This window comes from Notothenia rossii (genome assembly GCF_949606895.1).
Source record: "Notothenia rossii genome assembly, chromosome: 6".
NCBI classification, from domain to species: Eukaryota; Metazoa; Chordata; class Actinopteri; order Perciformes; family Nototheniidae; genus Notothenia; species Notothenia rossii.
Genome location: NC_136909.1, coordinates 10,872,464 through 10,900,248, shown reverse-complemented (window position 1 = coordinate 10,900,248; position 27,785 = coordinate 10,872,464). Strand labels below are relative to the sequence as shown.

At 41.0% G+C, this 27,785-nt stretch overlaps 2 protein-coding genes across 7 annotated transcripts in view; both read left to right on the top strand.

Annotated features, from left to right (window-relative positions):
• Positions 1 to 1,839: 1,839 nt before the first annotated feature.
• Positions 1,840 to 23,926, top strand: sorbs3 (sorbin and SH3 domain containing 3). Of its 6 annotated transcripts, none has more exons than XM_079689412.1 (21): positions 1,840 to 1,996; positions 9,763 to 9,835; positions 10,559 to 10,750; positions 10,908 to 10,980; positions 11,781 to 11,914; positions 12,140 to 12,203; positions 13,105 to 13,143; positions 13,243 to 13,333; positions 14,682 to 14,790; positions 16,341 to 16,394; positions 16,538 to 16,645; positions 17,260 to 17,315; positions 18,922 to 18,992; positions 19,574 to 19,635; positions 19,770 to 19,816; positions 20,022 to 20,136; positions 20,244 to 20,369; positions 20,860 to 21,348; positions 21,473 to 21,564; positions 21,675 to 21,781; positions 22,470 to 23,926. In XM_079689412.1, exons 2-21 carry the CDS (start codon positions 9,824 to 9,826, stop codon positions 22,529 to 22,531), a joined length of 2,103 nt encoding a protein of 700 aa, XP_079545538.1. In that variant the 5' UTR covers positions 1,840 to 1,996; positions 9,763 to 9,823; the 3' UTR covers positions 22,532 to 23,926. The 6 variants fall into 6 exon arrangements, with proteins under 6 accessions (XP_079545538.1, XP_079545539.1, XP_079545542.1 ...); XM_079689413.1 differs by lacking the exon at positions 1,840 to 1,996 and adding an exon at positions 4,080 to 4,211 and having other exon boundaries at positions 19,577 to 19,635; XM_079689416.1 differs by lacking the exon at positions 1,840 to 1,996 and adding an exon at positions 4,080 to 4,211 and having other exon boundaries at positions 20,860 to 20,961.
• A 2,357-nt stretch (positions 23,927 to 26,283) lies between these two features.
• pdlim2 (PDZ and LIM domain 2 (mystique)) overlaps positions 26,284 to 27,785 on the top strand; it is a 38,840-nt gene continuing 37,338 nt past the window's right edge. Inside the window, exon 1 of the mRNA XM_079686383.1 lies at positions 26,284 to 26,743. The gene's annotated coding sequence lies outside the window, so the exon portion shown is untranslated. The remainder of the gene's footprint in view (positions 26,744 to 27,785) is intronic.

Below are 27,785 nucleotides of genomic sequence, written 5' to 3'. Positions count from 1 at the left end.
GCATCTCATCTTGGGTGCAAGTTCATCAATGTTTGGGGTCAGGCTCTGAGCTGAGGAAATCCTCAGGATTGAGTGAAGGTGTGCGTGCAATATACCGGCGGGCCAGATCTAATAGTAATGAAAGATTATATTAATTATTAAGGGCCTGATTTGGCCCCCGGAACTTGAGTTTGACACATGTGGTTGACAGTATTAAAACGAACAAGATGTGCATTAATGTTATTTATTCATGCACTGCTGTGACCCTAAGATGCACTACACTGTTTAAATATGAAATATCTATATGAAACTGTTTCTTAACCTGATTTACGCTACCTATAAAGATTGTTAAATTTGAACTTAAATAATCACATATCTAATTGATCGTTTTGTGATATTTTGTGTTTTCATTCTATTTCTACAGGTTAACGGTGGCATGTTTGTGATTTTGGCGACACCTGTCTGTATTCATGGTGAAATACAAACTGCACACAGTTCCTTTTGGTCCCACTAAGAGGCAGTGCTGCACTGCTTAACATCTGCAGGACAAAGTCTGTGAAAGGGAAATAAGTTTGGCACATTGCATCTCTTTCACAGAAACAACAGTCGTTTGTTGCATTTTAACATACAAACAATTACAGCATCACAACTCCAATTACCAACATTACAAATATATTATCAGACTTTTTTGGGAGTGAAAATTGCAAATGCTAATTGTTCCTTTCCACATCTGCTCTAGCTTGCTGCTCATCTGGACTGTGATTCCCCTGAGAGTAATCTGAGGTGTCAGGGTGGAGGGTGAGGTGGTCATCTCCACATGAAGATGGACTGCAGAGAAGGAGAGAGTTGTGACCTTTGGTTGCTGATCCTCCAGGCCAACCTGTTAAATATTTATCTTGGATGGCAGAGCTGAGGCTTCTGCTTCAGGAATCCAGCAGGCGTCTGCAGACTAATATCTCCGGACTGAGGGAAAAACATGGGAGTGTGGATCACTGATAAAGCTTAACGGAAGCTTTACACTTTCTCTTTAGTTACAGAAACACAGCTGAAGTTCTGCTGGGACTGAGGCTTTCAAACGGAAAGCAGTAGCTACTACTTCTCTAAGCTCTGCTGCAAGGCTTTCCTCATACTGGGTGAGTATGGTGCTGGAAGAAAACATGGAAACACTGAGACTTTTGAACTGTGTGTGTGTGTGTGTGTGTGTGTGTGTGTGTGTGTGTGTGTGTGTGTGTGTGTGTGTGTGTGTGTGTGTGTGTGTGTGTGTGTGTGTGTGTGTGTGTGTGTGTGTGTGTGTGTGTGTGTGTGTGTGTGTGTGTGTGTGTGTTCTTGAATATAAAGATGGACTTTGCAAAGTGACAGGTGAGCAATAAAGCCATCTCATAGAAAGCCCTCCAGACTCTTTGTTCCTGATGTGAATGAGGTAAAAACAGTGAATAGATAGTGCTGTTATGACATGTGTGTTATTCAGGTCTTTGAGATGACTATGGAAATTGCCTCTTATTCCCTCACACGTGAAACACTGGAGGGAGGTGCCACTGCGCCTGTGCCTGTATGGGAATCTCTATTATTTCCAGCTGTGGATGGAAACTATTACGGAAGGGCCTTCTCCCTGATGAGCTTTAAAGTGCATGCTTACACACACACACACACACACACACACACACACACACACACACACACACACACACACACACACACACACACACACACACACACACACACACACACACACACACACACACACACACACACACACACACACACACACACACACACACACACACACACACACAGAAACCTGGGAACATAAGCCACACACACACGCCTACGGACCCTCAGTCAAACATTCAGACCCACGCTGAATCATTCACCGAAGATAAAAGACACCCTGTTGGCCCGAGAAAGAAAAGAAAGAAAGAGGGAGGGAGAGGGAGAGGAGAACAGCAACGGTCCCTCCTTCCTCTTCATTCACTTCCTCTGCACTGAGGAGACCTCACTGCTCAGCCTGCACCCGATTGTAAGTATTGCACCACTTATTTTACAACACAGACAACTTTTTCCAGCTTGCCATGAGTTTGATTTTGGTGTTTCCATGTATTTTTGAATGACTATTGATTTGGAAGGCAGCTGCGTCTGGCACAGATTTGAGCATCATGTTGTCATAATTTGAAACCTCTGAGACAAACAAGATAAGGGCTGTTTGTTATCTGTGCTGTCATCTTTATTGCTGTTTCTTTTGAATTTTCAGGACGTTGTTATGTAACAGTTGTGGATTTACTTGTCAGACTTTACTGTGTCAGATGCCAATCTTTTACTTCAAAATCGGCTTCATGTTGTGGCTTCAGAGGTTTGAATGTTTTCCAGTGAGAAATGCACTTTTTATCACCAGACTTTTCTAAATAAGAACAGCAGTTACCATGGGGATTTATGACTATATCGGGCATTGTTAGCTGACGTTGTGACCTAAAGTCCCCATGCAAGGCTCAGACCGAAAAATGTTGTATACCGCTCAAAGAAACCGTGATTCTTGTGTTTGTTCACAGAAACATTCCTAACGTGCTACCTCAACCTGTGGTATGAATGACACTGTATGACGTCCAGACCTACTTATCTGTCTTCACGGTTATGGTGTTGTTTTTGTTTAAAAGTCGCCTCATCCATCTCCAGCTTCATTTCATCTTGATTTCTACAGACTTGCTGTCTCTTGTTTTCTCACAGCAAAGGAAAAAAGCCAGAAGCTATACTGTAGTCGCCAAATGATGTAGCTTTTGGGTAACAGATTTATGTCATGGTTAATTCACTCACAGGAATCTTTTTTAATGAGCTCCTCTTGTAAAAATACTGGCACATACCACTCAGTGTGAACGGACAGTGTTTGCCATACATCATACCTCTCTCCTCCGGATCTGACAATGTGTCGCTGTAATAAAAAAAGGGAGCTGGCATTGGTGAAGCCTTGTGTTTGTTTAGTGAAGAGACAGACAAAGCGAACAAGGATCCAGTGTGTGGAGAGGTGTCAGGGTCCAGGCCAAAGTTGCAATCGCCTCTTGCGTGATTACCTCATTTAGCTGCAGATTGACAGGGTGTCAGATGTGGTCACAGCGGGGTGAAAGTCTGCTCCTGCGGGACACAGATTATCAGGGGAGCCTCATAACCTGCACTTCCCAGCGTGGCCCTCAGGTTCAGCGGCTCAACTGTTGGCAAAAACAACCCTGTCAGGAGAGCGGGCTGTAAATGGATATCTGCCCTGAGTTACGCTCCACCAAGCCAGACCACTGAATTATTCAAAAAGAGCTGAGTCGTTACATTTCAAGCTTTAACTGCACATATTCAGATATAGCCTACTCCATTTGAGTTTATAACTGCAACCCAAAGTGAATGAGTATAAAAGCTGATTGCATTTGTTAGCATGTGACTGCTCACCTTGTCTACCTGCTGGTGATTCAGCACCAAAACAAGCCTGTCAGCACTTAAGATTTCAGGTCTGTATTGGCCAGCAATGCAGGCTAACTTGAAATCCGGCTTTTATTTGGGCAAGTATTATATAGGAGGATTAGAGACATGAGTCTTTGACTGCTTTTGGCATGCTGCTGGAATTTGAATGCTGACTTACGTATCTGTGCAGATATACAGTACTGCATCTCCTGATTTGAATAGTTTGAACATCCTTCAGTCTCTGCTATAATTCATTTAACAGTATTGCTTGTGTTTGTGTGAGAAAAGTCAGCAGGACTCAGCGGTGTACTGGAGTTATGACTCTGAAACACTTTCAGAGCTACTGGAACAGAAAGAGCTCCTATTCTCTACTTGTAGCCTCCACATAAACACACACACACAAAAGCAAAAAGGAGGAGAGATTAAGTCATGAGGGGGTTTCATGGAGTCATTGGGCAGTGTCTGGGCGGTGGAGGTGATTAACTATTTGCATTCCCCTTTGGTTAACCCTGTGAAATATCACCTCATCACAACAATAGGGCTGCTTCACCCCCGAGCTGACAAGGCAAGAGCAGAGGGTGCTTTTTCAACGAGGGCCCGAAAGTGGGTTGCTATGGCAACGCTTGTCAACCGGGAAGTCCTGCACGGAGGAAGGCAGTGCGGAGAGTAAGAGAGAGAGAAAGAGAAAGGGAGAGATTGTGTGTCCTGGTCTGGAGAGTCTCAGTTAGAGGGCAGCGTGGGTTACGAGCAACACTGACAGAAAGAGGTGTGAGTTCACTTGTTGGAGCCACTTTAAGGTGAGTACATTTGGTATGTTTAAATATTAGGGACTGATCTTAAACATTGACACTATAGAAACTAATTTGTCGTCAGCTTGTGAGTAAATGTTGAGTAACCTGTCTGACGGCTCAGGGCTGCTCCACAGGATTAGTGCTGCAGACCTGCCCACAAGTACATTGTCTGATTCTGCCGTGCACCTGAAAACAAGTTGACCCATGTTTTGATGTTGAAATCTGTGGAGGCAAGATCTTGTGTGAGTTACATAGTGAGAGAGGGCACTGAGGGCACCTTGTTTCCAAACATGTGATCCCTGCGCGCACCTGCCTGCGGAGCCTCTGAGAGTCTGACTTTATTTTCCCATCCTGCTGCCGATTTCAAATGGCCTGAAATCAGGACCATCCAGTCATCACTGGTGGCTCCCCTTACTGTCAGGGTGATTTCCACAGCCGGCTCTGATTCCCTTTGTAATATTACTGAGGCTCCAGCTGCCAGACCTCATATCCACAGGCTGCACTCAGCTTTTGAAGATGCAAAATGACAGGCATGAGGATTTGTGAGATTTTGAGTGATTTGTGTTTGTATTTTCTCATGCTCTGTCCGACACATTGCATTATGGTTTTACTCTAACAGATCCACCCTAATAAGGACTGATCCTGGATGATTAGAAGTGTGTTTGTTGTAAAGACAGGTTTGATAAACTTCAGCTCAGCGTTGGGTTATTCTCCCAGAGAGAGGCTTTGATTTATTCTCCTCCTGGGAACACATTGCCTCTCCATTGACAAGAAACACTGACTCCTCCTGTTGCTCTGACTGGAGGAGCACCATACAAGGAGGTGACATACTTCCCTACTGATAAATGTGTGTATCCCCCCAATAACTGCATATCATAAACTAGCAGCTCCAGAACCTTGTATGGGCCGCACATCTGCTTCGCTCGCAGGGCAGCATGGTTGCGTGATCAAACCTCACAGGACCTCTAACGTCTCACATAACTACTGAGTGACTCATTTCATGTGTTTAGAAATAAATACCCCCTGTATTTATTCAGCAAATGTGCTCGTGATTACCTTCTTACCACTTATTAAGGCAGGATTTATCCATGTTTTATGACCCTGTTACGCAACTTTTAAGGCTACGGTGATAATTTGTCTGTGCAAATGCTTAAAAAGACTTTACCCTTCAGTCTATCGTGTTGTTCAATCAGGAAATACACACTTTATCAGAAGATCAGACTGTGTATATGCTTTTTGAAGATTGTAGACAAGTGTTTAATGTCAAACGCAATGCAGGTCAGTGCTCTCCCAAACAACATGACCACCTTATGCAAATATTGAGCTTGTATTTTGGCCCGTGTCCTTAATTTGTGTCAGCAGGACTTAGATCCGTTCTTCTGCAGTAGTTCCCACCTTATGAAGTCAATCATTAACTCAGCACTTCTCCTCACCCTGCACACGGAAGCAGAGAACAACACTTGTGCTGATAAATGGAGATGTGACAGTTTTATTTGGTTTATTTAAGTCTCAGGACTCTCTGTCATTGTCCCAGCTCATTACTGACACATTCTCAGAGGGCACTGATGATGTATGGACATCATGATTCTCCCTATGACCGCAAATCACTACTTTACTAATAGTGCACCAACAAATCACAAAAGGGTCAACAGTGTGTCAGGTTTCCATGAGGGTGTGTGTGGTCACCTTGGCAGCCCTGTTCTTAGAGAGAACAATGCGAGGAGCTCGGCATGTGGAGGAGAATGAGGTCATCGTAGGTCAGGGGCTTCTCAGTAAGACCCAGTCACATCATCCTAAGGAAGGAAAAACAGACTTTTGATGAGTAATGAGAGTTGAGAAATAATGACCTCATAGCTAGCTCACTTGCTATCACCGTAGAGTGAATGGTTTTGTCTTTTCTCCCATTTTCAAGGTTTGCAAATTTGCTGTTTCCATTGCATTCAGGTTTTTGTTGCTATTCCGGTCCATGGAAACCTCCCTTTGTGATTCAGAGGAATCACAGGGGTGTGGTGAAGTTCACTGACCTTTTAGCTGCTGAGTAGGGCTGCTCTGGCTCAGCAGCTTCAGATAATAGTCTGGTTCCTCATCCGCTCCCTTTGGGTCAGAAAAGGATACGAAAAAAACCTTGTGCTTCACTAAGTAAACTTTTTTCTTTCTTTTTCAAGTTTATCACAACACAACTTTTGGATTTCATGACAGAGCTGTTCGAATTCTGTTTCTTGAATGAGGTTAACGTTCGGCCCTGTGCTTCTTTCGAGACCGGATGTGTTACCCTGGGGACAGATGCAGATATGTTCATACTTATAACCCCTGATTCTCTCTTTGGATGTCCTCAGTTACCCTGTGAGGGACTAACTTTACTTTAGGGACCATTTACTTGTTCACTTACAACATTCCCTGCAACATTTAGCTTATTGTATTTTCTCTGACACGTATTTAGTTTACTTCATCTCCATTACTTACTTTTATTCTACTCTGTTTCTACTTGCACTATTTTATTGTTTTTTAAATGAGTTGTATTGTTTTAGGTCTTATGTTTCACTGTTGGAGGAGCCTGGGACTTAAGGTTTTCATTGCCATAACTACACTGTAGCTACTGTGCATATGACAACAAAGCCTTTGAGATTCAAACATGGCTAGAATGCAGCATAAGAATCACTGCAGTAAGATGGAAATATAAAACGCAGGGCATCATCTCATCCTCTGCTGAGGCCTTTTATGGCTCCTTCCATCCTAAACTGATCCTGTGGTGATAATGAACCTCTCACCTAGCAGGGGTTTAGCTAATACGTCGGGCTATAAAGTTCATACATTTCAAACAGATAGCATCAACACTCTCACGCAGTTTCTGAGCCCTGTCTCCATGCGAAAGCTTAGCAACCTCCGCTGTTGATTCTCGGTAATTACGTAAAAATGCACTGGGCGTCCGCAGCCACCCCAGGGAGAGCCAGACTTCTGGACAGGGATTTTCTTGCTAGATATCATTACTGATTTGTCCTTATTAGGTAGGATCCTGTTTGGTGCTCTTGAAGGGGGAATGCATGCACCACTGAGACATAGAGCAATGTTATGACATGAGTTTACATCAGGATGCGGCATCGATGAAACATTTCTGGCTGCTGAGTGGAGGGAGTTCCATGTCAATGTTTACAAAATCAGTTTAAAGGACAAACAAAGAGTGCTCCATGACTCTAGAAAATATTAAGACACATATCAGTTGTTCTTTACATAACACACACGATCAACTCAGTCCGTCTGGGAAATAGAAAACAGGGGTTTCAGCAGTTGTCAGTGTCACAGAGTTGCTTTCACTGCAGGCATTCCTTTCACTAAATGTAATACATTATGCGTATCAAAAGGGAATTTCTTCAATTTTACACTTATTGAATTAATACCCAGTAGGAATATTTGGCCTCAGAGAACAATTGTCCATTTTTTTCTATTGCTTCTGGAGAGAGCTTTCTAAAGTAAAAGTTAAAAAAAGGGTCAGTCATGCCTTTTACCTTGGCTTGTTCCTGAAACTTGAAATGGTTAACAGAAGGCAGAACATCTATGAGTTGAGAAAGTAAGCTATTAGGTTGCATTTTAGGATTTTACACATTACTAGGGACTAAAATACAGAACATCTTCTTCACCGCTGCTTCAAAATTGACCATTTCTCCTTGTGTTTCCTGTGATTCCCTACATGTTATAAAAGTCCTATTATTTGTTGGATTGCACCTTTTTTAAATATACATTTGATTAATATAATTTTTCATATGTTTTCGAGTTACCAATCCTAGTTTGAAATGAATGGGTGTGAAAAAAGCTGCTATGTTTAAAAAGAAGTAACTCCTTTGTTTGCTCTTAAGAATTCCTGTTTTAAAGAGGCCTGTGTGGAGACATACTCATAAAAAGAAGTCAAATAGTTCCTCGTCTAGGTTTTTGTTCATTAATGCGATGGGGCCTTTTAAGTGAATAGCAACCTCCTGAGGAGATATCCTGACTTAATAAGAACCAGCAGGTAACACGCATTGTAAATGAGATTACATTAAGCCATCATTTGTTAATGTGGCTTATTTGCAATGTCGTCTATTGTCAGATGGATAATCAGCAGGCCGTGATTGCTGTGGGCGATGATAGGTCATCTGTCAAGCCTGAGCAGTAATGGTATTGTAGCAGGCACAATCCTCCGGTCCCCATATTTCTCCCGTTATGTAAGGCAGTTTATTGGGAGATGATGACTCACATGGAGTGACATCGTTTGTCTGGAAAGAGGAGGATTGATTCTATCAGTGCATGCTCTCTGTGCTGTGTCCTAACCCTGTGCACAGAGACACAGCTAATATAGGCTTCTTGGAATTGGCCACAATAATTATAGACCCTAATGCACAGTTGCAAATGCCACATGGAGAACTCATTAGTGCTAATTGGGTTGGGCAGCTCTCCGCATGTAATACTAGTAGCCACACTTGATCATTAGCTTCTTGCCAAGCTGCATAACCATAGCTTGCACCATAATACTGATACTGTTTCATTACAATCTGTTGTTTTGCTCCCAAGATAAGATACATTATATCCACACAGTGCACAAAGACTTAACCACTTAACCTTGGTTTTACAGTGCAGGGTTACAGGGGCTGAATGGCGTTTGTGGTTCCTATGCCTGCAAAGTTATTATTGGCCATTTAGCCACTGTAGATGAGAGGTGTCTGCCGCACACAGGAGCAGAAATGGCCTCCCCCTCATCCTCCCCGTGCCTTTGAAGTTGAAACAGCAGCCCCTAATCTGTTTTCTGAGGTGCAATTGATTAGGAGCTTCGCTTTCAGTAATAGACCCTCTCCATCATTCAGTCCAGCTTATTAGGGCATTGTATGAGTAGGAAAGTGAAGCAGGTTTGTGAGTCACACTCGTTTTTTGGGTGGGTTTTTCCTTAGTACCAGGGGAAAGTGACGCCAACTTTCCGTCTTCTGAATACTGGTGGGCTGGGATAATGGAACAGTTGTGTCTGGATACAACATGTGATTTATGACTGAGAGGCTTTGTGGAAACCCACACAATAATGACTCAAAGGGTTAAAAAAGGGCATGCTGAAAGATTCAGAATAAATATGTATGATATACATTGGAAATCTGCAAAAACAATGTAACCGATCTACAACTCTCATTCAACAATGCCCTTATCTACACACAATTAAACAAAGGGCTTCACATAAAACTGTATTTATGTCTGTGCTCTTTAAGACTGTGTGATAATATGACGTGTCTGTATTTCCATGAAACATCAGGATAGAGAAACATTTGAAAATGAGGTGACCGATTGAAGATTCAAAACAGATTACTTTTTTGTTTGAATCTAAATAAATGTAAAATCTGCCAAAAAGAAAATGAAAAACAAAAACCTTATCATCATGTTCGGACAATACTCTTATCTTAAAGGGGTTGTACATTTCCCTTTTTATAAAACACAGTTTATTTTCATGATGATTATTGCAACCCCTTTAGAAACTTTGTACAATTGAAAAGAAAAAAGAGCAAGTTCATATATAAATAGTGTGAATTTTCTCATGTATTTGCAGATTCTTTTGATGCTGGGCACAAGCATTTCATCTCTGTCACACAAGGACCAAAACTGATCACATGCAGTCTCAGGTAATGCTCTTTAATTACTCTAAATGTTGACTTTCCCATTATCGCATATTACACATCCCATATCAATTAAACAAATCCCCTTGTCTTGAATAGGCACATTTAACGCCTCAATATCCAGGAGAACTACTCATGAGTGTCACAAAGGTTAGCCCAGGGTCAACACAACATGCCTTTAATGCAGATAGCAGTTCTCCACGAGGCTCAGAGGCTTTCCCATGACCCCTGGGAGGACCACGGCACCTGATTCAAATACATACCGTGACAATAAGAGAGCTAGACTGGCCGTCATGGACGGGGGGGAGTAAAAAGATCACTATGGAGACCGCTGCTAGCACGGCTGGACTTTGAGGTTGACATCGGCGGCCCCCTTCCCAACCTCCCCGCCCCCTGGCCTGCTGAATAGGGAGTTAATGGGCTCATAATGGTCCTCTCCTGTTTCAGTGCCCCCACTCTGCACCTTGAATGAGACCTTTCTGCAGTTGTGGCTAGAGAGATGATGAAGTTGGTGGAACACCACTTCCCACTGGTCCTGCTTTAAATAAATTAGGGGCCTTTTCATCAGAGGGTCCCCCGCTGAGGCCAGTTTTTCTCTGGAGAATAGTTAACAAGTTCACATGACCTCCCGTAGAGAGCGGTGTTTACCCGGCCGACAGGAGCACATGACAGGAGCAGAGTTCACACATTGTTTTTGTTCATCCATATTTCTCATTTCCTCTATGTTAGCAACATGTGGAGGTGGTCGGTGATCCAAATGGCTCCCGGGTCATCTTCTGCGGGGATGATGGAGTTTCCTCAGGCCAGCAGATCCTGACTTCTCCAGTGATGACCCATGAGGTGGTGGTCATCTCCCCTGGGCTCCCCACACCTCCTCTGAGCCCTTTCCGCTCTATGGGGTTGTCATCTGGGGAGTTTAAGGTATGCACAGAAGTTTCCTGGAGGCTGTGTTTAGTAACAATGGTTAGAGGTTGGAATTCAGTAAACAAGTGCTCCTCCCTGTGGAAAACTGATGCATGACAGCCATGGATATGTTTGGAAACCATTATTAAATATCTTTAATTCTGCTCCTCTCAAGGTGTCAGAAGTGAATGGAAATGGACCAACAAATCTCAGCTTTGGATCTTATTATGGTCCAAACCAAGGCCAAGGTAAGGTACCGTTTTTATAATCCGTGAATAACAAAAGTCAATTAAAGCGCTAAGGAAATACATTTTTATTTTACATTTTTAAATGTGTTAAGACTTTAAATAGAATTGAATGATTTCTTCATGTAAACATGAGGCTGGAAACATTAACTTTCTATACAATGTTTGAAGAAATTGTTATTCTAATGGCTCTTGAAAATGTAAGTGTGGAAAGAGCAAGACATTTCGATTTGAATGCATGATCTTAATGAAATGTATAGGTGTTAAAGAAGTGTCAAAGCAGGGAAATTAAATGATGTGAGGAGTAGAAGATTGTCGAGTAGAAGAACACTGAAAGGAGTTTAATATTTAAGTGTCATTTGATTTGTTGTCCTGAAATGGAATTAGGTAAAGTGTTGAAGAAACAGCTCATGTGTAAGCCCCAGAAGTAAATTGTGTATAAACAATGAAAGCTTAGCCAATCTTTTGTGGTGGTGACCTGAGGCCTGAAAGGATTTGATGGTCAGTCACAGCGTATTCATTTAAAAGAGTAAAGTGTTTAAAAGGAAGAAGTGTATTTAAAAATATCAGTTTACAAGTAACCACTTAAGAAACTTGTAGAGTAAGAGATTACAACTGTCAAAGAGTAAACAACATGCAGTTAAAGTTTCAGAGGAAGTGTAATATATAATAATGTGGACTGCTTTTGTGTGATGTGTAAGAGTTTGAAAGTAGACTCATGTCTGTATAACACACCTAAATTAATCTGAAATGTATAATAAAGGGAAAAAATATACTAAATTTGTTTTTGCAATATGATTCAGATGGACTGTCCAATGGCGTCCAAGGCCACACCACTTTACCACGCAGCAGGACTCCCACCAGAGAGGAGAGGCTTATCAAGTTCTCAGGAATTGGTCCAGTAGATGAAACTGGGATGCCCATTGCCTCCAGATCAGTAAGAACAAAATACATAATGTACTGTTTGGTTATCAAATATGTGTTCTAATACTTTTATTATTTTTCTGCCTACATTCTCAACAAACTGCGTCAAGAAAAATTGTACATTTATGTTGATTTGACAGGTTTATGTTCTTGCTTCATCCATTGTTGCTGTTTTTCTCTAGCTCTAATTCCCCAGATGTGTTTACCTTCTGCACTCTACCTTTTATTCTCAAACCAGAGTGTGAACAAGCCCAGAGACTGGTACAAGAGCATGTTCAGACAGATTCACAAGAAGCCAGAGGGTAAGGACGCTCCTCCTCCTCTACTCAAACACAACACCACAGTGAATTCCTCTCTGTCAGTGTCAGGTATTATGGAGGGGATCCAGCAGACAAGCAGATTATTGGAGAGGCAGAATAAGACATGATCAAAGAGCACAAAAGTCTTATGTCATCTCTGTGTTTTGGCTGTGATAATAATCCAGTCACTTATCTAAACCCCAGGCGGTTCATTTGTCTCTATAATGTGTTGCGTAATAGAGACACAATCCCTGTTATTTGTGTGGTTAATGGCACCACATTGCATGCAGCACTGAGGTGCTTTGAGCCACTCTGGATTAGTTTTGTTTCAGCAGAAAATGTTAAGCTCTTTGCAAGTGATTTCTGTTTTGGACACACTATTGGATTCCAAAGGAGGGCTTCTGCATCTCACTGAGGTGCTACCGATGATGTCTCGTAGAGCAAAGACATTCATTTCAGATATACTTTACTTACTTTTTATGTAGGCCTACAACAAATATGATCAACTTTTAATCATGGGGGAATCAGACAGTAGATTCAAGATTAAAAAGCTGCTTAAACAATAATATACCAGTAAAATATCTAATCATGTAATATTGATATTATACAACACTTTGAAAGGGGTCATTCTGCATAATCAGTAACCTACTTTAACTTTGTAACTAAGTACATTTTGCTTAAATTACTGTATTCATAATACTTTCACTAACATCACAATATACCACTTTTCACAATATCTAATATACTACACAGTGGTTTAAAATGTAGGTCTTACTATAAGACAAATCAATTGGTATTGCATGTGAGTAATTGGAAAAGAAATGACATGTATTGATGATTTTTCTTACAAAGTAGCCGACTTCAGTGTTAGAGTCTAAAAAAAGTCTCTCTGTTGTACTTTTAGAACCTGAGATGGAAGATTCAGACCGATGGTCATCTGAACGTAAGTGAATCAACCAAAGTTCACATTGTTATCCTACAAAGTTACATAACCACTTGTTTCTTACTTAAGAATGATCTTCTCTGATCACATGATCTGCAGGAATCCAGTTATCTGCCAACATCACAGAAGAAAGTAATGAAGCAGACAAGAATCTCTTCAGGCTAACACCTTATGGAGCCCTACCAGACTGGTGAGTTTACACTAGTTTGATGGCTTCAGGGTCACAGGGGGGATATTGCAGGGGTTCTGAAACTTTTGAAGTCCACTTAAGATGGTTGAAACATTTAATCTAAATGATGTGTTATGCCACTGTCAGCTGCCGCTAACTGGTTGAGGATAGCTAGCTTATAGCATATCCCAGCATGCACTAGAGAGAAAACAGGCAAGCTGCCAGTGTGTGTTGTCATATGGCCAGCCCAGTCTAACGGCATTTTGTGTTATAGTCACGAAATTAATGTAATCTATTGATTCGTGTTCACCAACACGATTTTCGCATTTTGGGGGATTCAGTTTTCCGCACTCTCGTGGGAGTGTCATTATTGTCTCACTACTATCACTACTACTATTACTATTAAGTGGTCCTTGGTATGAAAAAGTTTGAGAAACACTGCGCTAGTGGATTGTCAAAGGGGGAGCCTCGTTGCGGGGAAATTATACAGATGGCTAGTCCGCCCCTGAAAATGTCTATGCAAACGTTGTTATGAATAATAATTAAAAAAAATATATTATAAAAAAATTCATCAATTTTTTATTTTCCATTTTTATTTTTATCATCTCGCGACCCCCACTTTTGGAACCCCTGAGCTAGTCTACCTTTGTGCAGTTATTTCTTGGAGTACCCTCTGGGAGCCTTTCTGTGACGAAATAAATTAAACTAATATATATAACAGATATATAACATTTTGATTTGTGTGTGTAAGGGTTTCTAGTTGGTGCTTGTTCAGACAGGCACCATGTTCTATATTTTCATTTACGTAACTCTCAAGAGTGACTAGCATATTAACCAATATGTGAAACTAATTATTAAAGCTCTTACTGAAGGTTAGCTATGTACCTTTGTTCAGACCTCAGACTAATACAGCTTGGGTTGAAAAAAACAAACATGTGCTATAGGGTTTGACCTAATTCTGGAGATAACACCAAAGTTATTTTGCACGCACGCTGTGAGATACAAGAATTTAGAAAATGTGCATATTTACCTACTGAAGTAGAGGATATTTATGTGCTGCTGTTTTTGAATTCTTTTCAACTATGCATTAGATTACACATCAAAATGAATGCATTCCTCACATCAGATAAAGTCTTATGTGAATACCAACCCAAACTCAGACCAATAGCAGTGGAGGGAAAACGTGTGGGATAGACATGTTGGGATTTGTTTTTACAGGCATTCACAATGAAGCTTGGATTTACTTGCTGTGTGTGTGTGTGTGTGTGTGTGTGTGTGTGTGTGTGTGTGTGTGTGTGTGTGTGTGTGTGTGTGTGTGTGTGTGTGTGTGTGTGTGTGTGTGTGTGTGTGTTGGGGTGTTATGTTTCAGGAGCGAGGATGTAGATAAGCTGTCAGACCCGGGAAAGCAGCCTCCTAAACCGAGGAGCATATTTGACTTCGAGCCTGGAAAGAGCAGCAACTCGGAAAGCCAAAACCAGGTAACAACCTCACATGCATTCATCGTTTAAAAACAGGCTCTGATATGAATCTAGCAGAAAACTCCATTAGATAGATGGATGGATAAATGTACCTAGCATTGTTGTTGGCTCTAATGGTTTTGAATTCTTTGTTTAAGTCTTAGCTGATTTCCCATTGGGGGGGATCAGGAACAGGTTTCAGGATGGGCACCTTTTCTTTACGGATTAGTCCTCATATTTCATCTTCTCACGCGAGGGAACTTGTGAATGTGGTCATTTCACAGCGTTACTGCCACTTTCAACCAGATGTTCTCACTTTCTTTGATTCTGAGGATTAAACATTTATTCATGTAGCTTTCCAGACAAGAAAAGCCATGATCTAAGTGTTTACGTCTGTGATCCTATCAGGTATTGTGCTGAAAGTCAGTGATCTAAGAGCTGCTGAAGCTGACACTTTGACTCATATTTATTTACCCCTGGGGTTGTAATTTATTGTCTTATGTATTCTCCAGTGTCCCAGAGCTTTTGTAATTGAGTGTGCAGCCGTTTCTATTTGTCACCGTGTTTAAAAACCCCTGGTGAGTTACAGAGCAGTGTTTCTATGGTAGTTTCTTTTTAATGGCTCTTGCAACAATGTCCCAGATCTGGTGCATATTGTGCCCAGTGGCCGCTTGTAAAAGAAAAGGAATCTTTGTTTCCACTCCCCCATGGAAACGGAGGTGTCTTGTGATCCGCATTATGGTGTTAACCTCTTGTGGTGTATAATGCCCCACAGCATGGAGACTTATTTAATTTCCTCTTATGACAGCGGCCTAAGTTCGATCCCCTGGACGGCGTTTAGCAAACCAGCGCTCAGACCATATCAGGTGTTGTGCTGCTTCACACTGACATTACAGTCTGTGCATGTAGTGAGGACGGCTCCCAGCGGAGGGGAAGGCCTTGGCATTCACATGGACACCTTCAGCCAAGGTTTTCACACAAAAAAACCTGGAAATGGAGCAAGGGGTTCCTGGTTCTCTCCAACAGAGCCTTTTAAAGTAATGTTTGATAGAATCAGCTGTTCTCTTTGTAAAGACAGATTGAGAGCGGGATATTTGAGAATTTAACCTCTTATACGATATTCAAGAGTTTAATCCAGCTACTGCATTGTCCAGATTACAGTCTAGTTGTCTTGAATTCTTCCACTAAAAGAGATTTGCTGATTTTGTCTTTGGGCAAACTCTTTTATGGGAAAGACCGCTCAGTTCCAAATATTTTCTTGAATACAAAACACATTGTCAGAATAGTATTCAATTCATAGTGGGCTCCAGGACAAACATGTGTTGTAGTTCCCTATTGAGACCCCATCCTACTGTTGCAGTTACATTTTCCCCAAATCAAACCAATACTCCTTTCTGGAATAATATAACCTGACCCCAGGCTTTCTATGTAAAGTAAATAAAAGCAATTTGATGAAACGCAACATTATTCACGAACATGGACCCGCAGCAAAGTCCTAAAAATAGATTTTACCCACATTTTTTTGGATGAAAGAATAACTTCTGTTTAATGTCGCTTTCTGCTTTCTTTAGGTTCATACATCCCAGAAGAAACAACCTGAGACACCGAATCCCCCTTCAGTTGAGGTGAGCTTCTTTGACAACATTTTAATTCCTGCATTTACTTTCTATCTTTCTACCACCACAAAAAGGGACACCATTAGCTCCATGTTGTTTAAGTATTCTGTATTTTAATGTTGCTATTCCAACTCCGCGGCTGCGTGGCTCAGGCCAGCCTGGTCTCTGAGCTGAGCCGCTTTGAGGCTGAGCTGGACTCGGAGATCCAGGGCCTGGAGAGGAGACTTTCCCAGAAGAAGCAGCGTCGAGGCCGGGGTGAGGTACTGAGCCCCCCTCCTGACTCTCTCTACAGAAGCATCCCTCCCTCCAAATCTAGCAGAATCCTCACCTACCCTCACCCCCCCCCCCCCCCCCCCTCCAATTAAGGCTGCGAGACTCAGCGTCCCTCCCTGCTTTCTAGCTTGCTAGCCCTGTGTGTTGTTCCTCCTCCTGGATGACCGCCCTGGAATCACCTGCCTGTCTTGCTGTTGGATTGATGTGTTGTGTTAATCACTTGCCTGCAAATTTGGCTGCCAAAAAAATGAAGAAATGTTGCAATCAATTACCTTTACATTTCCCCGCAATGCTTGTTTTAGAGAGTGATCTGGATGCAACCCTGCCAAGAATGATTTTTGATTTTCAAGCTGTTCCTGATTCTTGTGTGATTACATTTGCTTTATAGGCTGCGATTTGATTGAAATCACTGGCAGCTCAGACAGATCATGAATGGTGATGTTTTTTAGGCTGTGGAGGATAGGACCCAGGGGATTTCTTGCTCCTTTGGGAGTGGTCAGCACCTCTACTTTGTCTGAGTTGTTGTGAGATTTCCTCTGAGCTGTGAGATACAGCGGGCTGCAAGGGAACAAAGTTAACTTAATGTTCACTCTGCTTTCAGGAGGCCAGAGGGAAAGAGCCGGTAACCGAACCAAAGACTGGGACTACAAGCTACAGGTCAGTGACAACATAACTTAAGAAAACAACATACATATGATTACTTGAAGAGACATTCAGAAAGGTAAAATAGCATGTAAACTGACATTTGTATCATTTAAAAGGGCATTTTCCACAAAAGGTTCCACTTCAAGACTAAATAAAGGAGTTTTTTAATGCACATTAGTATCATTTGTCACTAGTTATCAGTTGTCAGTTTAATTTCTATACACCAAAGTGTAGAGTTGTTCTTACACACAACATTATACTGTTCAAAGTAGATTCAGGGCTTTCAGTGTTTCTTGGCATAGTTGTACCTCTACTTAGTTTTGTACAAAGCCATGGCATTCCTGTATTTTTCTGTTTCTGTTATGCAAATTCCTCACAAACAAGTGGATTTTAGACATTTGTAATCTCACTTGATCGATTGCACACAGTTTTAGTGATAGCTAAATGTAAATAATGATGGTATAGTAGGTTTTAAAGTGATGTTTCATATCATAATAGACACACATGCAAGACAGGTCAATGTTAAGGCCTTAGTCGATCACAGAACAACAGACCTCCTCTGAGCCCAACAGACCTCCTCTGAGCCCAACACCCTCTTAATGCACTTTGACATTGTTTCCCTGAGTGTGAGTAACTTCCCGTTACTTCCTGCCGTTTTAAGAAACAAATACCTGCAGTTAGCACAACCATTTATTCTTTGTACCTGTCCAGTTAGTTGATCAGGTGAATCTCTGTCCTGGATTCTGTTATGAAGCTGTTGAATGTTAACAAGTTCACGTACAGTATTTGTTACTTCAAACAGCAGGCTGCATTCCACATTTCTCTCCATGTGCGTAATGCTCTCCTGGAGGATTCTCGCTGTTGTTTGCTAAGTTGAGTTCATGGGTTCTGACCTTTCCTGGTTTGGTTGGATAAGGTTTTTTTTTGTCCAACACCCAGTTGCTAAGGACATGTTATGTAGCTCATGGTGCCCAGCTGCAAATACTGGAACACAAAACAGTACTGTCTGGAAATATGTAAATGCTTTCAGAGGCAGCCAGGCAGGAAGCCTTGGGTTATGGATTTAATTGTTAACCCAGAAACAAAAAAGGCACATCATTCTGATCATGAATGCAGTTGTGGGGGCTGTAAATGTGATTTAAACCCCAAACTTAATCTTAAACAGATTTTTATTTCAACGATGACAACTTGAGGCACATAGTGTCGTTTGCTTGGCCTTCTAGCTGTCTGATTATTTGTCTCATCTCTGTCCAGTGTATGAAATCTAGCAGCTGCAGCCAGATGTTTTGTACAGTAACTCTGCCACATACACACACACACACACACACACACACACACACACACACACACACACACACACACACACACACACACACACACACACACACACACACACACACACACACACACACACACACACACACACACACACACACACACACACACACACACACACACACACACACACACACACACACGTTCTCGCTGTAAAATTAGGCTATTTCTGTTTGTGTGTGTTTGAATGTACTTTGATGTTATTCGACAACCTCCCCCCTGACCGGGAGACACGTTGGCAGTAAAAAAAACATAAAGTTCATACTTTCTTCCTTTTTTCCAGCAATTCATCAGCAGCGAAGCAGCCTGTCCATCGCTCTGTTGGCTCATCATTGACCTCTTCCCCCACACATGGTAAACATGGATTCTCTTTTGGGCTCAAAACAAAAATGCACACTAAGATTTTCCCACCAACTTTATTTAAACTGTCCATAAGTTGATCATCTTCTGTTTTTCCTCTTCGTTGATCTCACTTGAACCCACCCGTGTGCAGGCTGCTTATTTAATCAGGCATATGTTTGATGTAGGTTTTTTTCGTAATCTAATATATTTTGAAGGTCCCATGATTCTCTTTAATTGCCACTGTGGTCTTCTGCTCTGGTATTTGGCATTTCAGATGAGACAAATGTTTGCATAGAAAAGCTTTTGCAGTTTTTTCCTTTAGAAACCGAAGGTGTAGATGGGCGGGGAGGAAGCCCGCGAAAATAGGAAGTGGAACTCGGAAGACCTGATTTAAGATTAGCTTTAAACAATTGTTTTTTTCTGGAAATGAGTCCAGTTGGGGCCAGCCTGAACAATTTCCAGGATCCTTTTTTTAAACCTATGGAGCTGTTAGGGCTTTTCATAGCAACACATCCAAAAACAACATTTGCGGAACAAAAGAGTGCCGTTTAAGACTCGGTAAACACCGCTGTGCCTTTTACTTTGCTCTACAGTAGATTGTCTTTCTCCTGCAAATGAAACCATGGAGCTCCCGGCTAAGAAAGAGGAGAAAAAGGTATGTTTCTATGACTTTCTTGATACTTAAAAAGAATGACCAAAGTTGTGGCATTATGTTGTCAACCCTAAATTGTTCACATAATGACTGCACCTACAATTCTTGAATCCTGAATGATTTGTTTGTTTCTCCAGATGAAAGCAGCGCGAGCCAAGTTCAGTTTCCAAGCTCAGTCACCGAAGTGAGTTACAGTGTGAGCGGATATAATAGACATTTCCTTTCTTGTACATATTGAAACATATTGTTCTCAAGAAAACATTTTGTAAAAGGATCTCAGATTTAAAACTCAAATACAAATCTAAAGTGCCTTCTGAATGCACATTTGAACTTTTAACTCTCATTTATTTTCCTTATGCGTGTCTCTTTATTATTTTTCCTTTCTTCAGAGAGCTCATGCTGCAGAAAGGCGACATTGTTTACATCCACCGGCAGGTAGATGCCAACTGGTTTGAAGGAGAACATCATGGACGAGCGGGCATATTCCCCACATCTTATGTGGAGGTACATTTCTCTATGGGTCTCATTTGAACTATCTGTGCTGTTGCTTTGTGCTGGTTATCTCAAACCATGTGATACTTTCTCAAAGCTGGTTCCCTTGTCCTCCATAGATCCTGGCTCCTACGGAGAAGCCGACACCGATAAGGTCTCCCACTCTGCAGGTGTTGGACTACGGGGAAGCTGTGGCTCTGTTTAACTTCAATGCTGATCTACCTGTTGAACTATCTTTCCGGAAAGTGAGTATTACAGTGTTGCTGGAACAGAGAGGAAATGTTTCTATTGAATTATGTATTGGAACAAAATAATCTGTTGCACTAGTCAGTTTGTTGTGTGAAATGTTATGAGCAATCAAATGCATTCAAATTTGTATTCGAGTTAGATGAGAATATTCTTACCACTCCCAATGGCTTTATCCTTAATGGAAAGCTACCAGCTGCTGGTTAGCTTATCTTAGCATCAAGTGTGGAAACAGGAGGAAACAGCTGGCCTGGCTCTCTTACAAAATCCTCCTCCCTGCCTGCACATGGAAATTCATGAATCAACAAGTTGTATTTTGTTTTTTAATTAGAACAAAAACTGTGAAAAAGTGTAAAAATGACTTGGGTTTTGCAGTACCAAGGTTTGCGTGTTACTCCCAAACTAAAATTGAATGATTTCTATCAATAGGCAATATATTGATATTACATTTCTGTGGATTTTATATTTGTCTCTGTGTTTCTTCCTTAGGGCGAGGTGATCAATGTAACCAGGCACGTTGACGATAAGTGGTTAGAGGGGAGGATCTCAGGGACCAACCGGAGCGGCATCTTCCCGTCCAACTATGTCCAGGTCAACAAGATGCCCCGCACCAGATTGTCCTCTGAAGACTTCCCAGCGGGGGGCCCCATGTCTCCCGGACCCCAGAGTCCAGGCCGTCCGCTGCACTCCCCCTGCCCGCGGTCACCCTTATCCCCTTTCAGCCCCTCGTCCCTCAGCCCTAAACCCGGCAACTCCCCTCTGTATCCATCTTCACCTGTTCCTTACAGCAGCCCAGCTTCACAATCACGCTCCCCCACTCAGACACCCGTATCCAAAGAAACAGCCAATCGATGGCCCTCAAAAACGGCTTCACCCACCAACCTGAACAACAACCACTGGGCTGGGACACAATCTGCTGTTTCCCACAGAGTAGGAGTAACCACAGCCAACACTCCCAGACACACTGACCCCCCACAGGTCTGCTCCACTGCCCTGCCTGAGAATCTCACTGCATGTCCACACCACTGTTTGTGTTGAAAGGGGTGTTGTTAATCATTCCTTTATTTCATAATGCCTGACATGATGTTTCTATTTCTTGCAGGGTGAGATACCAAACCAGACGGCTCGGTCACACGTTAACTCCCTGCAACAAGTGCCAAACAACCCTGATTCCACAGCGGTTCCACGACACCCGTATGTCATCATATTTCATTCGTCTATATGGTTGCAAAAGTGTTGCAGCTTTGGTGAAATTGTGGCTCAAACTATTTGTTTGTCTTTTTTTTCAATGGTATCTATTATAGACATAAAGCTGTCTACAACTATAAACCGCAGAATTCAGATGAGCTGGAGCTCAGAGAAGGAGACGTTGTGCAAGTGATGGAGAAATGTGACGATGGCTGGTTTGTAGGTAAGGACTAAGGAGATGAATACAAAAAAAATCACAGCAATTTCACAGTTTTCTATTACCTCAATTTAGATGTATGTTGAAAGTATGTATATAGAGCGAGCCTTCAGTATAGTTTTAATACCTTAAACCTGAAGGATGAAACATCATTATTTTAAAATGTAATCCCTTGTTTAGTGTTTTATCAGTCTGATGAAGGGACCGGCTAACAAGAAGTCACTCTGATAGGTGTCGCCATTGTTGTTTCTTTTTGCTATAAGGTGACTTGAAGGCCATGATTCATATATGTTTCATACACAATCATTCAGGGGGCCTTTTATATTTTGATGTAATGGGGGCTGTAATTGTTACCACCTTGTAGACTTTACATGATATGGCGTCAGTAAAGTCGTTTGATAAAGAATAAAATAATAAGATGTTACAGTACATTTCAAGTCTAAAGCCATTCATAAAATAAGTCAAACATAATAAAATGTTGTTAAGATTGTTTTAATTACATCAATTCTTAGTGTTTCTGTTCAATTAGGTTATGAAAACATACAGCTGTGTTAGCTCTCCCTCTAGTGGACATAATGAACCATTTCAGATGGTAACGCAACAATGAACTATGCATTGTGAATTGTTTTAGTATATGTGCTTACATTGATTTGTCACCGTTGTTTGACCACAGTGTGTTCTCTGCTCTCTGTAGGTACGTCAGAACGGACTCGTGCTTTTGGGACTTTTCCTGGGAATTACGTGGCACCTCTTTGACCTCTGCAATTCCTGCTTGCCCACATCCACCTGGACTCATACGAGCCCGAACAAACACTCGCTAAAGCTCAGATCCTTCTCTGACACCCCAGCCTTTCTTCATCCCATTACACCCACCACCCTGCTAATCCCAGTTAAGTCCGACCTGCATGTTCCCTCTGTTTCCCAGAACAGAGGTGAAGGCAGGGGCAACGAGTGGTTCCTCACCTCACCTCCCTGCATGAGTGCATGTGTGTGTGTGTGTGTGTGTGTGTGTGTGTGTGTGTGTTGTACTTAGACGTTGGGAGTGTTTTCACACACACTACTTGAGAGGAAAGAATGAATGCTGATGATACTGTTTCAGATGCAAAGAATGGAATTTTTTGTTACCGCAACTATTTGCAGCTGCAGGAAATTTGCATTCCTTCTCAGTGAACAGCACTGTTCCTTTTGAGATCCTCATACCATTTCTGTCACCACAGTGCCATCACAAACCACTGCTGAGCATTTATGAATTAATAAGGCACATTTTTCAGGATTTTAAATGGATTAATGTTTAATTCAATTACTTCCTCAGATTGTTTTTCAGATCTTTGAAAATACCCTGGGCATGTTTGAGGAAACAACAAGAACATCTGTAGAAATCTGCGTAACGTAAAGCACTGTAAGGGCTCGGACATATCAAGAGACAGCCTAATACAAGGCTATGCAAAAGAGTGGTTAAAATAAATGTGTGAATTGGTTTAATAAGCATGTTAATAATGATGGAAATGTGGCTCTTTTGGATGTCCCTCCCAAGCCATAGAGAGTGATGCCAAATGTGAAAGTTAAGAGAGGTCATGTTCTGTGCTGGAAAGGAAGTTTCTTTACTAAATGAAATGTTAAACTTCTATAAATTGTAAAAGATCCGCCTTGTTGCATAACCTTTAGCTACATCTGGATACTACTTCCATATTAATGGTAAATGATCTTTTAATGTACATGTATTTGAAGCAAAGCTCTATGTGCCAAATGTAACCTTTCATGACAATTCTCTTTTTAAATCGCCATTTAAAAATTCCCAGCTCACCTTATTTCTACTACTGCTGCTTTTATAATGTGTATCTTCTTTCAGGGTTAACAATCTCACAGTATTTCCAAAATCACACATGTTTTTAACAGTGCAACTAAAAGTGTGACCTTGAGAGCTAATTAAAATGTCTTATTATGAGGTAATTTTTCTATGATATATAGGCCTACATGATTTCGCTGTATAAATTGAATCATATTAAGTATAGACACAGGAGATGATTGTACAGACTGTAACCTTTTATCAAATTGAAAGTATAATATATATTTGCTTATAAAACAATGTATCTCATTTGTATGGTACGCAATCTTTTAAAAGCAATTAAACATTACAGAGTGATACTGAGAGACCTCGTGTTCATGAGTTTATTTTGGGAAAGTCTGTTCATAAATGTTGATTCACCAAACACTTGTGTATGGAGCATTATCATACTGTATTTGTACTGAATTTTGCAAATGTTTAACGATCAAATAACATGAAAATGCACACAATACAATGGTAATGCATCCACACAAAATACAATACATAAAACATGTTCTGATTGTATTTTATTATGAAGATATTCAGATTTTTACAGTATCAACATAATTATTAAAGGTGGGGTAGGTAATTTTGCAGAAACCAGCTCGAGTGCGCTAGAATTTGAAAGTGCGCAGCCGGAAAAAATCTGCCACTTCCTTACAGAGCCCCTCCTCCAACACACGACCAATCAGGGCACGAGAGACATTTGTGCACGAGATAGAAGGTGGACAGGCAGGTAGGCCATCCTAGTCCGACTCAGATGAGTCTCTTCCACAGATGCATTTTTTGTATGTATTTATTGTCAAAGCATTTAATGTATTCATTGCTATCGGGATGTTAAGAGCATTCCATGGAATATAACAACAAGTGTTTCTGAAGTGAATGTATTTCCCTACCTTTAAGTTGATACACTAAGTGACCCCTTTAGGTACATCTTTGAAATATTGTATAGTTACGACATTCCTGGAATAACCTCTATGTTTACGGAGCTTACAATATTCCGTTTTTGGTATATGCATTTTGGGTTTTTGGATGTTTGGAAATGTGTAAATATTATGTTTATTATTGAGGTCATTAAAGGGGGTCTACTACTGGACTACAAGAAACGTTGTACCTCCCTATTTAGACAAGGATGGGACATAATATAAGAATCAGCTCTAAATACAATGGAGTCCAGAAAACACCATCAATAGGTATGACCTCAGTGCTAATGCCTTTATAACGCCCACCCTTCCCACTTTTAAGTCCCACCTGAAGACCCACCTCTTTTCCCTCGCTTTCGGGTCAGTTTGAGCTGTTTTATCGATTTGTATGCTTTTATTGTCTGTCCATAGCATTTATGTGCCTTTTATCTATTCGTATGTGTGCCTTTGATCTATTATTGTAATATTATATTTTATTATAATGTTATGTTTGCTGTGAAGCACTTCGGCAAACCCTCTGTTTTTAATATGTGCTATATAAATAAAGTGGATTGGATTATAACAGAGTTAAATAAGAGGTATCATACAATTCTACAGCAGCAGACTAAATTGGACAAGACAAGAAATATGAACAAAGTCTGATTGAATTTGATAAATGTCATTGTTGTGACATTTGTTTTATCGTCCAATTCTTATTTTGATTTTAAGTGACTTACAGTATTTTATAATGTACTTGTTCTGTACATTTATACTACAGAACACCTTTCTGAAATTTAGAAATGAAATAATAAAAACCAGAACAAATCGATTACTGGAAATAAAGTTTTTATTTTAGCTGATATATTTATTAAATAATAATACTAATAATAACTTTAATTTATATACATATAAATATAGAAATGTCCAGATGCGATTCAAAAGTGAGATAGTTTATTCCAAAAAAGACAAAAATAAATAAATGTTTTTAAACAAACTATTTCTCATATAAACTGATACTTCAATATTAAAGGCACAATAAAGAACCAAGCTGTGACGCTCCCAACCAGCAAGGTCTAACTGTTTGCTTCAGTCAGCCACACCAGTAGGCTGCAGCACCTCGATCTGCAGGAGTAACGCACTCAAATTAAATAATACATAATATACACCACAGAATCTCAGGCTATGTAGCCTCTAAAAAGATAAAATAATATAAACTAAGGAAATGGCTCCTACATAGCGCCTTTCATCAACCCAAGGTCGCTCAACAAAGAAACATATAAGGACAAGACATAAAACAGATGGCAGAAATGGAAGTGTTACATTGCAGGGGGGAGAGTGAGTTAATTAATACAAGCTAGTATCAGAATCAGAATCAGGTGTATTGCCGCTTGCAAGGAATTTGCTTTGGTGTGTCATGGTTCATAAATAAACACAGTAGGAGGGATTCAGTTATACAGAAGAAGCAAATATAGAACTACAAAAACGTTTTAAAAAACTATTATACAATTTAAATTAAAAGGATAAATCTGATCAAATGTTTACAAAAAGTTACTCTGAAAATGTGCCCTATTTATATAAAATGACAGAGCTGTGTTTGTAAGGTAGGAGCATTGTGCTTAAAAGTATAAAGTATGAGGGAATGTGCAGGGCATCAATTATAATGTTTAACCAGTGACGCCAGGTGAAAGAGATTACCTTTAATTAACAAGCTGGTAGGACAGACAGGTGAACTACGTCATTAACTAATTGACGTGACGTCCGCTGTGAGCACGTGCTGCTCTGCTTCGCGCGGTCAGCAGATGGCGCGCACACACTAAACGCAGCCTCAGTGTTTTCATGATAAATGGCTCAATTATCAATGCTGCACCCTCCTCTCTTCTCTTCTCTGTGATGCGACCCGCCCAGTCCTGCTGCCTGTGTCAGACCTTTTATTTTGGTAACAGCACATGGCTCATCCCAGTGATAGCACTGCGCGCGCAGCTACAGGTAGTGTCCATGGGTGCCACAACCTTAACATCTGAAACAAAAGACACAAGGGACTACAGGCGCCTCATCACTGCTCCAGAGCTCCTACAGTCACGGAGGAAACTTATAAAGCTGCTTTCTGCTTGGTCGCATTTTGGAAGCATTTTTCTAATCTGAGGTGAACTACTCTCAGCTGGATCTGTGTTTACTGTTTTGACGAGGAGCGACGCAATTTAACAGGTGGAGAAGTCGCCTTAAATCACTCTTCTTACCTTGGTAAGTACTGTAGTGTGAGTTAAAGTGTCTAAAACTCCTTAAAGAGTCGTCGCTTACTTAAAAAAATGAATTGGATGTGCATTGCTCCTTTATCAAAAACGTCAGTAGTTTTAAACACTTTTGTTTGTTTTTTGCACTTTTTATGTCTAAAAGCATAATTTCACATCACATTTAACTTTGTACCGTATGTTCCCTTGCTGTTGTTTTTATAGCAGTATTGGGATTTATTATACTTTGATTGTCCTCATTATTCCGTTCATAAAGTGTGGGAACCTCAGAATGCATTGAAGCTTCTAAATGATGATTGATGCCAAGTATGCGCAGTTAAAATGTGAACTACCCACATATGAGCTGTTTTGCCTAAAGATGATGAGTGGAAAGTCATTATAACTGACTGAAAACACTTTACTAGCCCACACAGAGGGCTACTTTCCAGCACCTTCTGTAGACCTTCCACCCTGCCAATGCTGTATTCAGGAGAGCAGAAGGTTATTTCTCTGGCACATTAAGCAGTCAGTCAGGGTGATTTGTGGAAGGGCTGGACCAGGTGCAACCTCAGGAATCTTAAAGTCACATTAGTTCAGAACTGTAAGCTGTTATCTTCTCTCCCCCCTCTTAAAATTGACTTTTGAGGGTTATGGTCCACTGTAGTTCCAGTTCAGCACTGTAATTCCCTCACTCCCTTCACTTTAAAAAAAAATCTAGACATGGCTGTTCCTAAAGTTCACTTAATCAATGTTCAGAGATAAATAGACCTGGCCTGTGAGCTCAGCAGGTGGGACATTCACTTGTGTTGTTTCACAGAGTTCATGTATAGTCCAGAAACCTCATATTTCCAAAGTTTTTGAAGCTTCCCCACTGGTTTTTTGTGCCTCACTTTGACACACTCTCACGTTATAGTGTTTGTTCCCTAGTGGCTTCTCTTTGTCAGCGAGTGCTGTTACTCAGATAGGACAGGGCTGAAGCCATCTAGAAACCGAAAACAGACCACTGTGATTTTGGAAAGAGCAACGCGGTGGCTTTTCAAGAAAACTCGTTACCT

Excerpts from the sequence above, each read along its gene's own strand:
- sorbs3 (XM_079689412.1), top strand. Across the intron at positions 12,204-13,104 it reads GATTCACAAGAAGCCAGAGG|AACCTGAGATGGAAGATTCA; the intron begins GTAAGGACGCTC and ends TTGTACTTTTAG. Across the intron at positions 13,334-14,681 it reads TATGGAGCCCTACCAGACTG|GAGCGAGGATGTAGATAAGC; the intron begins GTGAGTTTACAC and ends GTTATGTTTCAG.